General features: G+C 37.3%; 2 protein-coding genes across 5 annotated transcripts in view; one reads left to right on the top strand and one right to left on the bottom strand.

The window, feature by feature from the left end:
* The window catches only part of LOC136038634 (lysine-specific histone demethylase 1A-like), a gene marked incomplete at its 3' end in the record, with an annotated part of 406,525 nt that overhangs the window by 221,196 nt on the left and 167,908 nt on the right, over positions 1-17,421 (bottom strand).
* LOC136038632 (proton channel OtopLc-like) overlaps positions 1-17,421 on the top strand; it is a 94,383-nt gene that overhangs the window by 17,111 nt on the left and 59,851 nt on the right. For 2 of the 4 annotated variants that reach the window (XM_065721873.1, XM_065721874.1), the window contains exon 2: positions 13,999-14,180. In XM_065721873.1, coding sequence (XP_065577945.1) covers positions 14,000-14,180 — 181 coding nt within the window. In that variant the 5' untranslated portion in view covers position 13,999. Of the gene's footprint in view, positions 1-13,998; positions 14,181-15,948; positions 16,119-17,421 lie in introns of those variants that run through there. The other 2 variants (XM_065721872.1, XM_065721871.1) reach the window with 2 other exon arrangements.

Below are 17,421 nucleotides of genomic sequence, written 5' to 3'. Positions count from 1 at the left end.
ACCCTGGTGAGAAATTCAAGCAAATTTGCTCAGTCTCTTAGCCTTGGATGGATAAGGTCAAACTTAATGAATTTTACATATTTGGAAAAAGCATAAAAAATCGGTTTCTTGGATGTAACTATAGTTATCAAAATTCGTTTTTTTTTAGAATTCTAGTTACTGTTGGGCCGTGTCGCTCCTTAATTACACTTCGTTACCGCGAACGATTTCATTGTAGCTTTGCTGTAATCATGGTAAACTCCCATCAACGTCCTTACCGTTTTTTTGCCATATTAATTCCCACAGCAAAAGGGTCAATGACGAATGTCTCTGGCTTAATTTTGCATTATTAATATTCTATGCAAGTAATTATTCATGATTATACGCTTCTTTGTCTTGTTGTGTGAGATTTGAACAATAACTTTCACTGGTAAAAAAAAACACATTCGTGAGACGGGGAAAGGAATTTTTCTTTAAATGAAGGCATCTTGTGCAACGCGCTCATTTGACAAGACAATTTCTCACTGCTTATTATTATAAGTTCAATTAACTCACTTTTGGGGAAAACATATCTGACTACTTTCCCTGACTACGACTAATGACTACTGGTAAAAGATAACATTCGTGAGAGAGGGAATAGAGTTTTTCTTTAAATGAAGGCATCTTGTGCCACGCGCTCATTTGACGAGACAATTTCTCACTGCTTATTATTACATACTCAATTGACTCACTGTTGGGGAAAACTTATCTGACTACTACTACTGACTACTACTACTGACTACGATTAATGCGTACTGTCACAAAATAACATTCGTGAAAGAGGGAAAGGAGTTTTTCTTAAATGAAGGTATGATGTTCAATGCGCTCATTTGAGAGGACAATTTCTCACTGCTTATTATTACATGCTCAATTGACTCACTACTGGGGAAAACTTATCTGACTACAACTAACAGTAAAAAAAATAACATTCGAGAGAGAGGAAAAGGAGTTGTTCTTTAAATGAAGGCATCTCTTGCAATGTGCTCATTTGACAAGACAATTTTACACTGCTTATTACTACATGCTCAATTAACTCACTGTTGAAGAAAACTGTTCTGACCACTACTACTGACTACGACTACTATTGACTACGATTAATGACTACTGGTACAAAATAACATTCGTGAGAGAGGGAAAGGAGTTTTTCTTTAAATGAAGGCATCTTGTGCAATACGCTCATTTGACAAGACAATTTCTCACTGCTTATTAATACATGCTCAATTGCTCACTTTTGTGGAAAACTTATCTGACTACTACTACTGACTACGACTAATGACTACTGGTACAAAATAACATTCGTGAGAGAGGAAAAGGAGTTTTTCTTTTAATGAAGGCATCTTGTGCAACGCGATCATTTTACAAGACAATTTCTCACTGCTTATTATTATAGGTTAAATTGACTCACTGTTGGGGAAAACTTATCTGACTACTACCCATGACTACTACTACTGACTACGGCTAATGACTACTGGTAAAAGATAACATTTATGAGAGAGGGAATGGAGTTTTTCTTTAAATGAAGGCATCTTGTGCAATGCGCTCATTTGACGAGACAATTTCTCACTGCTTATTATTACATACTCAATTGACTCACTGTTGGGAAGAACTAATCTGACTAATACTACTGACTACTACTACTACTGACTACGACTAATGACTACTGGTTCAAAATAACATTCGTGAGAGAGGGAAAGGAGTTTTTATTCAAATGAAGGCATCTTGTGCAATGCGCTCCTTTGACAAGACAATTTCTCACTGCTTATTATTGCATGCTCACTTGATCACTGTTGGGAAAAACTTATCTGACTGCTACTACTGACTACTACTACTGACTACGAATAATGACTACTGGCACACAATAACATTCGTGAGAGAGGGAAAGGAGTTTTTATTTAAATGAAGGCATCTTGTGCAATGCGCTCCTTTGACAAGACAATTTCTCACTGCTTATTATTACATGCTCAATTGATCACTGTTGGGAAAAACTTATCTGACTACTACTACTGACTACGACTAATGACTACTGTCGCAAAATAATATTCTTGAAAGAGGGAAAGGACTTTTTCTTAAATGAAGGCATGCTGCTCATTTTCTCACTGCTTATTATTACATGCTCAATGGACTCACTACTGGGGAAAGCTTATCTGACTACAACTAACAGTAAAAAATAACATTCAAGAGAGATGAAAAGGATTTGTTGTTTAAATGAAGGCATCTTGTGCAATGCGTTCATTTGACAAGACAATTTCTCACTGCTTATTATTACATGCTCAATTGACTCACTGTTGGGAAAAACTAATCCGACTACTACTACTGACTACTACTACTACTGACTACGACTAATGACTGCTGGCTCAAAATAACATTCGCTAGAGAGGGAAAGGAGTTTTTATTTAAATGAAGGCATCTTGTGCAATGCGCTCCTTTGACAAGACAATTTCTCACTGCTTATTATTACATGCTCAATTGATCAGTGTTGGGAAAAACTTATCTGACTACTACTACTGATTACTACTACTGACTACGACTAATGACTACTGGCACAAAATAACATTCGTGAGAGAGGGAGAGGAATTTTTCTTCTAATGAAGGCATCTTGTGCAACGCGCTCATTTGACAAGACAATTTCTCACTGCTTATTATTACATGCTCAATCAACTCACTTTTGGGGAAAACTTATCTGACTACTACCCTTGACTACTATTACTGACTACAATTAATGACCACTGGTAAAAGATAACATTCACGAGAGAGGGAATTGAGTTTTTCTTTAAATGAAGGCATCTTGTGCAATGCGCTCATTTGACAAGACAATTTCTCGCTGCTTATTATTACATGCTCAATTGACTCACTGTTGGGGAAAACTTATCTGACTACTACCCCTGACTACTACTACTGATTACGACTCATGACTACTGGTAAAAAATGAAATTCGCGAAGGAGAAAAACGATCATTGACTCACTTTTGCAATGCGCTCATTTGGCAAGACAATTTCTCACTGCTCATCATTAAAGGCTCAATTGATTCACTGTTGGGGGAAAACTTATCTGACTACTACTACTGACTACTACTACTGACTACGACTATTGACTAATGGTAAAAAATGAAATTCGTGAGAGCGGGAAAGGAGATTTTCTTTAAATGAAGGTATCTTGTGCAATATGCTCATTTGACAAGACTATTTCTCACTGCTTATTAATACATGCTCAATTGACTCACTGTTGGGGAAAACTTCTACTTCAACCGGGATAGGTTGAGAGGGCAGTAACCAAAGTCTGAGAGAAATGAGCTGGATTTTTTCAAAGAATCAACACAGACAAGCAAATACCCGCTCAGACACATTGGCACAGAGAGATAGAGAGACAAGCAAACACCCAGTTATACACACAGGCACACAGAAAGAGAGAGAGAGAGAGAGAGAGAGAGAGAGATAAAATCTACAAACAAACAGGCAGACGTAAAAACACACAATGACAAACATGGAGATAAGCAAATGTTCACTCAAATACAAAGGCACAGAGAGAAAGAGAGACAAATAAAACCCTAAAAACACACAGTCAGACATAAAAACACATTATGAAGAACATGGGGACAAGCAAATATCTGCTCAGACACACAGCCACAGAGCGAGAGAGAAACAAAATAAAGACAAACATACAGAGTCAGACACACAAACACACAAAGACAGACACGGAGACAAGCAAGAGTCCACTCAGACACATAGGATCAAAGAGAGAGAGACAAGTAAACAGCCACTCAGACACAGGGGTAGTGAGAGAGGGAGAAAAAACAAATAAAACACACAAAGACAGACACGGGGACAAGCAAACATCCACTCAAACATATAGCCACAGAGAGGTAGGCAAAAATGCATACAAAAACACAGAGTCAGACACACAAACACACAAAGATAGAGACGAGGACAAAAAACATCCACTGAGATTCATGGGCATAATGAGAAAGACACTAGCAAACAGCCGCTCAGACACACATGCAAAGAGAGAGAGAGAGAGGGAGAGAGAGAGAGAGAGATAGAGAGTGAGAGTGAGAGAGAGAGAGAGAGAAAGAGCAAAAAACACACACAAAGACAGACATGGGGATAAGCAAGCAGCCACTCAGACAAATATGCACAGAAAAAGAGACAAAAAAACCTACAAACACACAGATCCAAACACACAAATACTCAAAGACACACGCGGGGACAAGAAAACATCCACTCAGACACACATGCACAGAGTGAGAGAGAGAGAAGGAGAGACAAAAACGCAGTCAAACACACAGAAACATACACGGGGACAAGCAAACATCCACTTAGACAAACGGGTGCAGTGAGAGATACAAGCAAACAGCTAGTCAGACACACAGGTACAGAGAAAGAGAGAGAGACAAGCAAACACCCTCTCAGACACATTGGAGCAGAGAGAGAGTGTGTGAGAGAGAGAGAGAATTCAACAGCTGTTCTGACCCACAGGCATAGAGAGAGAGAGAAAGAGAAAGAGAGAGAAACGCCTATAAATACACAGAGTCAGACACACAAAGACAGACAAAGAAACAAGCAATCGCCCGCTCAGACAAACAGGCACAGAGAAAGAGAAAAACAAAACACAAACAAACACACAGAGTCAGACACACAAACACGAAAAGACAGACAAAAGAACAAACAAACACTTGATTCAACACACAGTCACAGAAAGAGAGAAAATCAAACAAGCACTCAGACACATAGGCACAGAGAGACACACAAACACATACAAACATACAGATTTAGACATGCAAACGTATAAAGACAGATCCAGATACAAGTCAATACCCGCTCAGAAGTATAGTCACAGTGAGAGAGAGACAAGAAAACAGCCACTCAGTCACATAAGCACAGGGAGAGTGAGAGCGATAGAGAGAGAGAAACATATACAAACACACAGATTCAGACACACTAAAATACAAAGACAGACATGCAGACAAGTAGATATCACTCAGACACTCAAAACACGTAGGCACAGAGAGACAGAGAGAGACACAAAAACACAATCAAACACACAGATTCAGACACACAAACATACAAAGATACATAATTATCCTTGTGTGTTTTTGTGTCTTACTCTGTGTGTTTGTAGGTGTTTTTTCTTTCTCTGTACCTCTATGTGTGAGTGACTGCTTTGTTCTCTTTCTCTCTCTCTCTCTCTCTCTCTCTCTCTCTCTCTCTCTCTCTCTCTCTCTGTATATATATATATATATATATATATATATATATATATATATATATATATATATATATATATATATATATATATATATATATATATATATATATGTATATATATATATATACATACATATATATATATATATATATATATATATATATATATATATATATATATATATATATATATATATATATATATATATATATATATATATGCGTCTGAGCGGGATGATTACGTGTTTCTGTCTCTGTATTTGTGGGTGTGACTCCGTTTCTTTGTATATGTTTCTGTCTCTCTCTCTCTCTGTACCTTAGTGTCTGAGCAGATGTTTACTTGTTCCATTGTCTGTCTTTGAAAATTTTTGTGTCTTATCCTTTGTGTTTGTGGATGTTTTTCTCTCTCTCTGTGTCTGTAAGTCTGGGCGGGTTTTTGCTGATCCCATTGTCTGTCATTGTGTATTTGTGTGTCTGATTCTGTGTTTTTGTAGGTGTTTTGTCTCTCTTTCTCTCTCTCTGTCTCTCTCACACACTCTCTCTGCCTGTGTGTCTGAGTGGATGTTTGCTATCCCTCGTGTCTTTCTTTTTGTGTTTGTTTATGTGTTTTTGTCTCTCTGTGCCTGTGTGTCTGAGCGGATTTTGATTGTCCCTGTGTCTTTCATTTTGTGTTTGTATAATTTTTTTGTCTCTCACTCTCTCTCTCTCTCTCTCTCTCTCTCTCTCTCTCTCTCTCTCTCTCTCTCTCTCTCTCTCTCTCTGTCTCTCTCTCTTTCTCTTTCTCTCTCTTTACCTGTGCCTATGTGTCGGAGCAGATTTTTGCTTGTCACCGTGTCTGTCTTTGTGTGTTTGTGTGTCTTACCATGTGTGGTTGTATATCTTTTGTCTGTCTCTCCGTGTCTCTGTGTCTGAGCGGATTTTGCTTGTCTCTGTATCTGTAATTGTGTGTTTGTATGTCTTACTATGTGTTTGTAGGTGTTTTGTGTTTCTCTCTGTCTTCCTATGTTTCTGACTGGGTGTTTACTTCTCTCTCTCTCTCTCTCTCTCTCTCTCTCTCTCTCTCTCTCTCTCTCTCTCTCTCTCTCTCTCTCTCTCTCTCACACACACTTTCTCTCACTCTCTGTGCCTATGTGTCTGAGCTTGTGTTTGCTTGTCTGTGTTAATTTTGGAAAAAAATCCAGCTAATCTCTTTCAGACTTTGGTAAAAGTCCTGTTTACCGGCTAGTAGTATATATGTCTCTGAAAATTCCTTTTCTTACATCTCCGACCTTTTAGTAAACATTCTAAACGTTTGACTTGCTAGCGTATCATAAAAATAATGGAAACATAACGAACTAATGCATCAAATATTTTTATTGAAATAACAACATGTAGAATATGATCATAAAAATAACAAGAGCTAAGAGCTCATATGGCACTTGTGACGAGGCGAGAAGAGCTAAGAGCCAAGAGATCATATGGTATGAGCTCTAACAAAATTCTATGAATCAATAGATTGATTTAAAAAGGAAAATAAGAGGCTTAATGCCGGTCAAGATTTAAAATAAGAGCTCTGAGTCACAAAGTCCTTCTAAATATCAAAATTCATTAAGATCCGATCACCCACTCGTAAGTTATAAATACCTAATTTTTCTAATTTTTCCTCTCCCTTTTGCCCCCCAGATGGTCGAATCTGGGAAAACGACTTTATCAAGTCAAATTGTGCAGCTCCCTGACACGCCTACCAATTTTCATCGCCCTAGCACATCCAGAAGCACCGAACTCGCCAAATCACTGAACCCCTCCCCCCAACTCCCCCAAAGAGAGCGAATCCAGTACGATTCTGTCAATCACGTATCAAGGACATTTGTTTATTCTATCCACCAAGCTTCATCCCGATTCCTACACTCCAAGTGTTTTTCCAAGATTTCCCCTCCAAATCCCCACAATGTCAAAAGATCTGGTCCGGATTTGAAATAAGAGCTCTGAGACATGAATTCCTTCTAAAAATCAAATTTCATTACGATCCGATCATCTATTCGTAAGATATAAATACTCCAATTTTCAGGTTTTCCAAGAATTCCGGTTCCCCCCTCCAACTCCCCCGAATGTCACAGGATCTGGTCGGAATTTGAAACTAGAACTTTAAGGCACAAGATCCTTCTAAATATCAAATTTCATTAAGATCTGGTCACCCTTTCGTAAGTTACAAATACCTCAATTTCCAATATTACCCCCCCCCCCCAATTCCACCAAAGAGAGCAGATCCGGTCCAGTTATGTTAGTCACGTATCTTAGACAGTTTTCTATTCTTCCCATCCAGTTTCATCCTGATCTCACCGCTTTAAGTATTTTCTAAGATTTCCGGTCCCCCCAACTGCCCCCCCCCCAATTACGCTTGATCCGGTTGAGATTTAAAATAAGATATCGGAGTTACGAGGTCCTTCTAAATATGAAGTTTCATGAAGATCCGATCACTCCTTCGTAAGTTAAAAATACGTCATTTTTCTTATTTTTCAGAATTACCCCCCCCCCCGCAATTGAGCAGATCCGTTCCAATTATGTAAATCACGTATGCAAGACATCTGCTTATTTTTCCAGCCAAGTTTCATCCCAATCCCTCCAATCTAAGCGTTTCCCATCATTTTAGGTTTCCCCACCCCAAACTTCCCCCAATGTCACCAGATCCGGTCAGGATTTACAATAAGAGCTTGGAGACACGATATCCTTCTAAAAATCAAATTTCATGGAGATCCAACCACCCGTTCGTAAGTTAAAAATACCTCATTTTTTCTAATTTTTCAGAATTACCCCCCCCCCCCCAACTACCCCAAGAAGAGCGGATCCGTTCTGGTTATGTCAATTATGTATCTAGGACTCGTGTTTTTTTCCACCAAGTTCCATCCCGATCCCTCCGCTCTAAGTGTTTTCCAATTTTTAGGTTTCTCCCTCCCAACCCCCCCCCCCAATGTCACCAGATCCGGTCGGGTTTAAAATAAGAGCTCTGAGCCACGATATCCTTCTAAATATCAAATTTCATTGAGATCCGATTTTCATTGAGATCATTTTTTTTTATTTTTCAGAAATACCCCTCCCCCCAAATTACCCAAAAGAGAGCGGATCCGTTCCGTTTATGTCAATCATCTATCTAGGACTTGTGTTTATTTTTCCCACCATGTTTCGTCCCGATCCCTCCACTCTAAGTGTTTTCCAAGTTTTAGGTTTCCCCCTCCCAACTCCCCGCCCCCATCACCAGATCCGGTCGGGATTGAAAATAAGAGCTCTAAGACACGATATCCTTCTAAATATCAAATTTCATTGAGATCCGATCACCCGTTCGTAAGTTGAAAATACCTCATTTTTCTAATTTTTAAGAATTACTCCCCCCCAACTACCCCAAAGAGAGCAAATCAGTTCCGATTATGTCAATCATGTATCTGGGACTTGCGCTTATTTTTCACATCAAGTTTCATCCCGATCCCTCCACTGTAAGTGTTTTCCAAGATTTTAGGTTTCTCCCCTCCAACTCCCCCAATGTCATCAGACCCAGTCGGGATTTAAAATAAGAGCTCTGAGACACAATATCATTCCAAACATCAAATTTCATTAAGATCCAATCACCCACTCATAAATTAAAAATACTTCATTTTTTCTATTGTTTCCGAATTAACCGGCCCCCACTCCCCCCCAGATGGTCAAATCGGGAAAACGACTATTTCTAATTTAATCTGGTCCGGTCCCTGATACGCTTGCCAAATTTCATCGTCCTAGCTTACCTGGAAGTGCCTAAAGTAGCAAAACCGGGACTTTAGGTTTTCCCCCTCTAACTCCCTCCGATGTCATCAGATCCGGTCGGGATTAAAAATAGGAGCTCTGAAACACTATATCATTCCAAACATCAAATTTCATTAAGATCCAATCACCTGCTGATAAGTTAAAAATACTTCATTTTTTCTATTTTTTGCGAATTAAACGGGCCCCCACTCCCCCCCAGATGGTCAAATCGGGAAAACGACTATTTCTAATTTAATCTGGTCCGGTCTCTGATACGCTTGCCAAATTTCATCGTCCTAGCTTACCTGGAAGTGCCTAAAGTAGCAAAACCGCAACCGACAGACAGACCGACAGACCGACAGAATTGGCGACTGCTATATGTCACTTGGTTAATACCAAGTGCCATAAAAACGAATGCTTTGAATTGATCCCATAAAATACTTTTCTCTAGACATTGCACTTATTCCATTTTGAGGTCAAATACCAGTTTTAACATGGTTTCAGCCACAAACGCATCACACATTTCATCATTGGTGTTATACGATCAATGGCAGTAACAATGTTCAAATGCGCTTTGTGTTTCATCCATTCATCTTTATATCCCGTTTTTATATTTTCTGCCAATGCCCTTTTTATTCTGCTTTCGACATCACTGTCTACTACCACATTTTTTTATGTATAGTTTGCAGTTTTGTCACATAGACAAGATATGCATTAAGGCATTAGTGTGGCAGTGGACCTTTCTTTTTCCCTTTGCTTTCATTTGATTACTAATACCAGAAAGATGACGATAGGATGTATCAACAGGTAGCGTGTTACCAGAATAATTAGCAAAAAGTTGACCACCATCGCCAACTATTAGTTTCAGGCTTTCTATATCTTTTAGCACTAACTTCTCTGGAAATGCTACTCATGCATATCCACCATCATAAAAGTTGAAGTTTTTCGTTAGTCTAAAGAAATCTAATTTCTCACTGTCATGACAATGCACACATACATTTCCAATAGTGTTATCACTAGTACTTATTTCCTAGCTCATATATTTTTCTTTGTCAGCATTCAAGGCAATGATAACTTTATCATGTGCACATACTTTCTTGGAAAATTTCCTCTTCACTCTTTTTAAATATGACGCAAGTGTTTATTATTCCAATGTACGAGAAATACTGATTATAACATATAATAAGCTAATTAGTGTGGATGAACAGGCATAAACTAACACGGAGGAAGCCGTATAAAAAATACGAAAAACTTATTCACCAGTCCAAAAAATTACAAAAAAGTCAGAAAGTCCAAAAAATTCTAAGTCCATGAAAATTCAAGTTCAAAAAGGGGGCAAAAAGTTTAGAGAAGGAGTATTTGGGATCCCTTAGAGGTGGGACATGGATGACCATAAGTTCCCCCTAAAAAAGCCATAGCAATTTATTCATCGAGAAACATAACTTTGCCGGTTTTCTATACCCAACCGCGTGTCATAATACAAATTTCATTCAATCCAAATAAAAAAAATCATAGAAATTAACTCGTCAAAACACTATTTCAATTTTCATTGTTAATCATGTCAAACAGGCATTTGAAAATTAGATGCCGGCTGGATTTTGCTAATGATCCAATGAAGAAGGTAATGTAAGTAGGTCAATGCTCTAGTTTATTATAGTCAACCTTTAGAGCCCAATTAGGGTGTAAACCCAGGAGTATTTTCCCTATCTTTATAGCCTTAGGCTGGAATAAAATATGTAAGCTCTAGAGTGCCTATGGCAATACTACTGCAGTATTGTGCACATATTACCTTTAAATAAAACAAAGGTTAGATTATCTTCCCCTTTAAGTATGCCAACTTAAAGTGCCAACTTAATACCCGAATCGTTTTTTGAGATACGCTATTTTGACAATGTGGATGCGCATAGCGTCTTTTGATTTACTTACAATTTCCCTTCAATACCGTAAATGGAGAAGTGTGGTAGTGGTATTGGTGGTAGTTGTAGTAGGATTGGTAGCATGCAAATATTACCTTTTTGATCATCTCCCTTAAGAATTCCTGAATTGTCCAACTTAATATACTAATATACCCATAACGCATTTTGATTTAGTTCAACACTCCTCTTAAAATGATCTGAAAAGCTCACCCGAATTCCCTTCGTCTTTTTTGAAAGTAAAGTTCAAACATGCATACCTTTCTCAATAACATATAACATGTTTAAACAATGAACGAATTGCCTATCTTAGAGCCCTTGTCCTGAGGACTGTGGGGAAGTTGTCATTCCCAAAGACATAATTAATGGACCTCCCAACAATGCTGAACAAAATGGTTTTCTTAACATATTCATCAGATGTGTTTTGGGGAATGATAGGCTTGAGGGGCTGATTGCCCTCCATTCACTTTTACTCCTGAAAAGGGCACTAAAACCTCCGACTTCCAATCAAATGAGCTCCATCCAATCCTAGGTTTATACGACCACCCGTTCCATAAAACCATGTCCCAGAGCATAACTTCCCACTTTAGGGTGGGATTATGTCCACCCTAAAGACATGTTTACATGATTTTTAGACTATTGGTCCAAAAATCATAATTCCAATGACTCTCATGAATCCAAATGACTATCTCACAATTTCAACTAAATACATTTCGGGAAAAGAAGATCTCAGGGAGGGAGGGACTAGTTCCCTCTATCATGTTTGACTCTTAAAAAGGAACTAGAACTCGACATTATAAATCAAATGAGACTCTTCCAAAGCTCACACGACAACCCCTTCCATAAAAACCTTATATGCCTCTTGTGCATAACTTACAGCCCTTGCCCTCACGTTTCTGGTGGGGTCGTCATCCTCAAGGACATAATCTCCAGACTTTATAACTACGCTGAACAAAATGTCTATCTCAAAATTTTGTTTGGATGTGTTTGGGGAAATGGTGGGCGTGGGAGGGGGGTTGGTTACCCTCCAATCCCTTTCCACTATTAAAAAAACCAGGAGCCCTTTCAATTTTCAATCGAATGGGCCCTTTTTGAAGTAACTATGGCAACTAATTTGATACAAAGTGCCATGGTCTAAAAAAACGAAAGAAAAATAAATAAATAATACTTTGTGCCCACGTCGCTCTTTAGTTAGGCAGCGCTATTGGGCTGTCTATGATATACTTAATCTTTATAGTGCATAACATGTAAAAAATATTCGAGGCGTTTCGAAATTTTATTTATCTTTTCTTGGTCTTCGTTGTACAAAAAATAAGAAACAAAAATCAGAATTGGAAATTTTAATAAGCTCCTATATTAAGGCTCTTTATTTTATGTTTAGGACCATTATTCACTTTAAAATGAAACAAGAATAGAAACTGATTTTATTTTGCTGATGTTTAAACTATGTATGTTCATTTAAGTTATAAGTTTATTTTTCTTCTGATTTCTAAGTCCTACTCTGAAACATGTACAGAATTTTCACGAATGGTTGGAATATTGCAAAATTTCAAAAACTTGGTCAAGTCTGTCCAAAGGAAGTATGAACAAAAATTTCTTTTTATCCCCCCACAATGATGTTTAAGGGTTTTAATGAAAGTTTCAAAATACGGATAAATGTAAAGGCTGTTTCTACGGGTATAAATATGTTTAACTTAAACGTCCCAAATTTATTAATTACGTACGACCTCTTCCGAGCTACATTTGGCAATTAAGCTAGTTAAAAAGGGAATTGTATCAATATTTGGAATCTGCCCGTATGCTCAAATTTTTTTGGGAGGAAAGGGCTGAATTCCTCCCCAAAAAATAGAATATGCAAATTATAGAAGAAATAAAGAAAATCATACAAACAATCGTCAGAAGTTTAGCATTTTGAAGAGTCTGGGACCCAGAACCCCCTTCTCCGCAACACACCTGTTGTGAATTTCAAACGAGCTATGAAACTTGCGGTAAGGAAAGGATTCACAACCAGAAATGTTGAGTTACAAAATGCTCACATTATTCATAATGCTTAAAATATTTCGCAGCATGATTTATACCCGGCATGTATAAAGGAAAATATCTCAGCGGGCGTAAATTTGAAAAAGAATCAAAAATACGTAAAATCCAAAAATGTTGGGACTCTGGAGTGTCTCTGTTTGTGTGATTAGTTTAAGTGAATCTCAATTTCCCAAAGCTTTAATCATTTGCTTGAAATAGCCAAAAACTACTACAGGATTAAGCTGTAGTTATCTAACTTCTGGAACTCATATTTTAACTTTTTTTTAGTTGCTTTAATGCTGAAAAATCAAACGATTTTAAAATAAACTACAACTGCAAATAATTTTGCGAATATGATCCCAGAAAATCGAACAAAAAAATGTTCTTTTCCTCTATGAAAAACACTGATCCTTTTTTAAGTCGCATCTGTAGATGGCAGTTTCACGTTATGGCGTGGAAAACTAAAGTACTCAGAGTAAAACGTTGTTTCAAAATTTAGAGGTATATCTTTTTTCCAGTGTCTTAAATTCGCTTAGGAAATATTTAGTTTTTCCACTCTAAATACTACGGATTCCATCATATAGCAAAGTTCTCAATACAAGTTCAAATTTTTGGTTAAGAGTGGGGTAACGTTGAGATGTGACGATTCTATATTATACTAGTGATAATGTTTATATACAATTAAAGCTTATACAAAGACAAATCTTTATTTGAAAAACAATCCACTCGTAGTTTGACTTTACTGGATTGTGACTCGTGGTTCGCCCGTTCAACAAATTAAAATTTGTGATTAAGACTAGTGGTGACGTTGAAATCAGAAGTTTTTGAACTATGCCAAAGAAAATATTTAAATATGTAAAAAAGAAAAAGCTTTTGTAAAATCGAATTTTTAAAAAAATAAATAGTCCACTTGTTGGTTGGTTCTCGTTGAATGTTTGACTTTTTAGGCTTTCGTTCGTGGCTATCGTCGATGATTTTTGGTTCACCAGTCTTTCTTCTCAAAATATTGGTGATGCTGAACTATTTGGCATAGGCTATTATTAACATTGTTTTTTATACAATAAAATTCATTCCAAATTATTTCATTTTAATAGGATGAGTACCAAAGATATTTCGTCAGACAAAGAAAAACTTGAAGTGGAACATGAGCTGGAAAAGGGAAAGGAAAAGAAGAAGAAACACAAAAAGGATGGTGAAAAGAAAAAACTTGAAAGACTACTTAGCATCGGAGGATCAAAAAATGTCCCATACCTAAGAGAGAATAGCCAAATAAAAGGTAGTCATTGCTTGGAATTTTTTTAGCTATATTTAAAATATTTCTACATCTACATCACATGTCCATCTTCATTTCGCACTTAGCATGAAATAAAAGCGGCGTTTAAATTTCATCAGAGGGAAAAATACGCCTAGTCTTGGGAATTAAGCACAAATATTACACATAGACACTTTGTGCTGTAAGCTGATCAGAACAGCTCATTCACAACATCCTGGGAACGGCTCTGGGGATCAGCTTGAAAATTTTAGCGAATGTTGGCGGGCAGCGATTTTGACCAGCGGCAGGGGTAGAAGGGAGAGTTCTAGGATTTTGGTCTTCAATCTACTTAACATTGTAGTTACTATAAGTCCGTGTAAGTCCCGGTGGAGTACTAATGAAGACCAAAAGACATTACGTTTAACCAGATAGTCAAAATAGCGTATCAGAATTTTCTCAGGAATGGCTTGGGTGGTGGGCTAACATTAAAATTTTCTGGGTGAGTTTTGGAGGCTAAGTGGACCTCAGCTTTAGAATTGGGGGTAGCAGGAGAGGTAAACTCAAAGAAGCTATGCATCCAGGTCTCCAAAATGATATGCCTGCAACATCTAGGAGCGACTTGTAGAGATGAAGCTCAAACTTCCGGAATATTGGGGTGTGTGTAAAGGACTTGCTATCTTTTCTAGAGGGAAGGGATGGGGAAAAGCATGTACGCACTTTTTTCAGGGGAGGGAGCAGAATAAAAAACCAAATTTTATTTGAGAATTTCAACAAAAGTACACATAATTTTGGAGTCCTGGGCCCTGAGACTCCCTGCGTACTTCCCTGGTTATGGGAGTAAAACAATGTATAAACATAATCTGCCTTGCCAAGATTGGAACTTTTTGCCCAGGTAAAATTTTGAATCCACTCACGGGTGAGATAAATCAAAAGACAGTATATTCGCCCAGGACATTAAAATACCGTATCTGTAATACTTCAGAAACGACAAGGCGAATCGAGTTAAAACTTGCAGGAGTATTTGGGAAGGACAAGGATGTTATAGCTCGGAAAAGGTTGCGAAAACACTTTTGTCGTCTAATATTTGTTTGTCCGAAAAAGACCCCCCCCCTAATTTTTTTCATTTTAAGCATGAAAATCATATCTGTAATCTAATAGATAAAGGGGACACTTATGCGCAGAATAAATTTGAAAAATATTCATGGCTTAATTGGTCCAAAATATTTTTTCTGATCAGGTAGGATTCGTGATAATTTCGTTAAGCCAAGTTGTTTAAATTAAAACTTTTTAACTGAATTTTAAAATCTTGGCATATATAATTACTTTTTACAATTAACGGACCGAAATTACTCGAACTCTAACTTTGCCTAGGAACAAAGGAAAATCAAAGAATTGATATATTATTTTCTATGGTCACGAACTATTATGATAGCACTATAAAAAGTTAATCGAAGCAAAAAAAGTAACCAAAAGCTTATTCGCTTAGATGATCGGCTAAAATAGGTTTCACTTTCAACAATCCAATCTTCTTTGAAGCTTATTTTGCCATTTACCTTGCTCATTTAACACTGTCAAAGCAAAAGAAATTATAAATAATTGCTTCTGGTATATTGTTGTGGTATTTGAAAAGTAGATACAGTCAGAAAATGACAGTTTGTGACAATCATTTCACTTTCTATATCAAACTAAATTGTGAATTACCAGGGATTACGTTTGGAGCTCCAGCTTCTTCTTCAACAGTTTGTTAGTGATGTGGGTAGTTAGTGTGTATAGTTACTGCAAAGTAATATTATAAGGATGATCATACAGTGAGGTGATTAAACACTGAATAACCGGAGCAAAATTTCATCAGGTGACATCTCGACAATTTTTTTTTCATTACATTCCACCCATCATTACCCACCCACCCACTCCAGACTTTGATTGCAGTTTAATTACAAAAGCGACAACACCTAATCTAGAGTAAGTTTTTACTTCAATAGAGATGGCCAGGGGGAGGGTATGTATAACAAATTAACTGTTTCCTAAAACCTGAATAACGATCCGTCCAGCTAAAACATATCTTCGAGCACCAAGTAGCGTGCGACTAAGATATGGCTTCGTATGTTGTGGATTCGAACTTGGAAACAAACCTCCCAAATGAAAAGCTATTTACTATATGAAAAAAGTATGAACTAATAACTAATAGTTTTAATCTCAAACTTAGGACTGAATATACATCAGAATTTTATTTTTCAGCTTACAAATAGTATCCTAGCATTTCATAACCCAAGGACGAAACGCTGTATCTCCAGTAAGGTCCTATTTAAGGGTTATGAACTCCGATTAGTTTATATATATATAACACTATAATACGTAGTTTGGCCTTCATTTCAGCTCCCTTGTTAAATATTGGTATTCAGGTTGCTCCCTCGTGTGCATAAAAGAAAAAAATTTGGTCTTCTTCCGTTAAATAATGATAAAAGAAATCTTTCCTTTGTTGATCACATTCGGGGTGCAGGGGGGGGGGGGTGGCAATTACCCTTCCTAGATTTCTAAAATTGCATTTATGTTTGGTATGTACCACTGAACTAAATAAAAAAAGGAGAAAAAATTTCCCTTCCACCGAAAGTTAAAAATACCTCTTTATTTTGTCGTTCAAAAATATCATCTGTATATCTGTACAAGTCTGTCTAAGAACCAAGAACAAGTTTGGATTGTATGTAGCGGCACAATGAGTTTTCAAACAGTTCGTGGTAACGAACTGTAGTAAGGAGCGACCCGGCTCAATAGTAACCAAAACTCTAAAAAATGGAATTTTGATGCCAATAGTTACATCAAAAGAATCGCATTTTAATGCTGATTTTAAATGTATATGTTTCATCAAGATTAGTCTTACTCGTCAAAAGTTACGAGCCTGAGAAAATATGCCTCATTTTAGAAAATAGGGGGAAATACCCTCTAAAAGTCATACGATTTTAACGAAAATCACACCATCAAATTCAGCGTATCAGAGAACCTTATTGTAGAAGTTTCAAGCTCCTATCTACAATAATGTGGAATTTCGCATTTTTGTGCCAGAAGACAAGTCACGGATGCGTGTTTATTTGTTTTTTTGTTTTTTTTTTTTCAGGGGTGATCGTATCGACTCAGTGGTCCTAGAATGTCGCCAAAGGGCTCATTCTAACGGAAATTAAAAGTTCTAGTGCCCTTTTTAAGTGACCAAAAAATTGGAGGGCACCTAGGCCACCTCCCACGCTAACTTTTTCCCCAAAGTCATCGGATC

This window comes from Artemia franciscana, chromosome 18 (assembly GCF_032884065.1).
Source record: "Artemia franciscana chromosome 18, ASM3288406v1, whole genome shotgun sequence".
Classification (NCBI taxonomy): Eukaryota; Metazoa; Arthropoda; class Branchiopoda; order Anostraca; family Artemiidae; genus Artemia; species Artemia franciscana.
The sequence above is the reverse complement of the archived record's forward strand: the minus strand, read 5'-3'. Positions and strand labels throughout refer to the sequence as shown.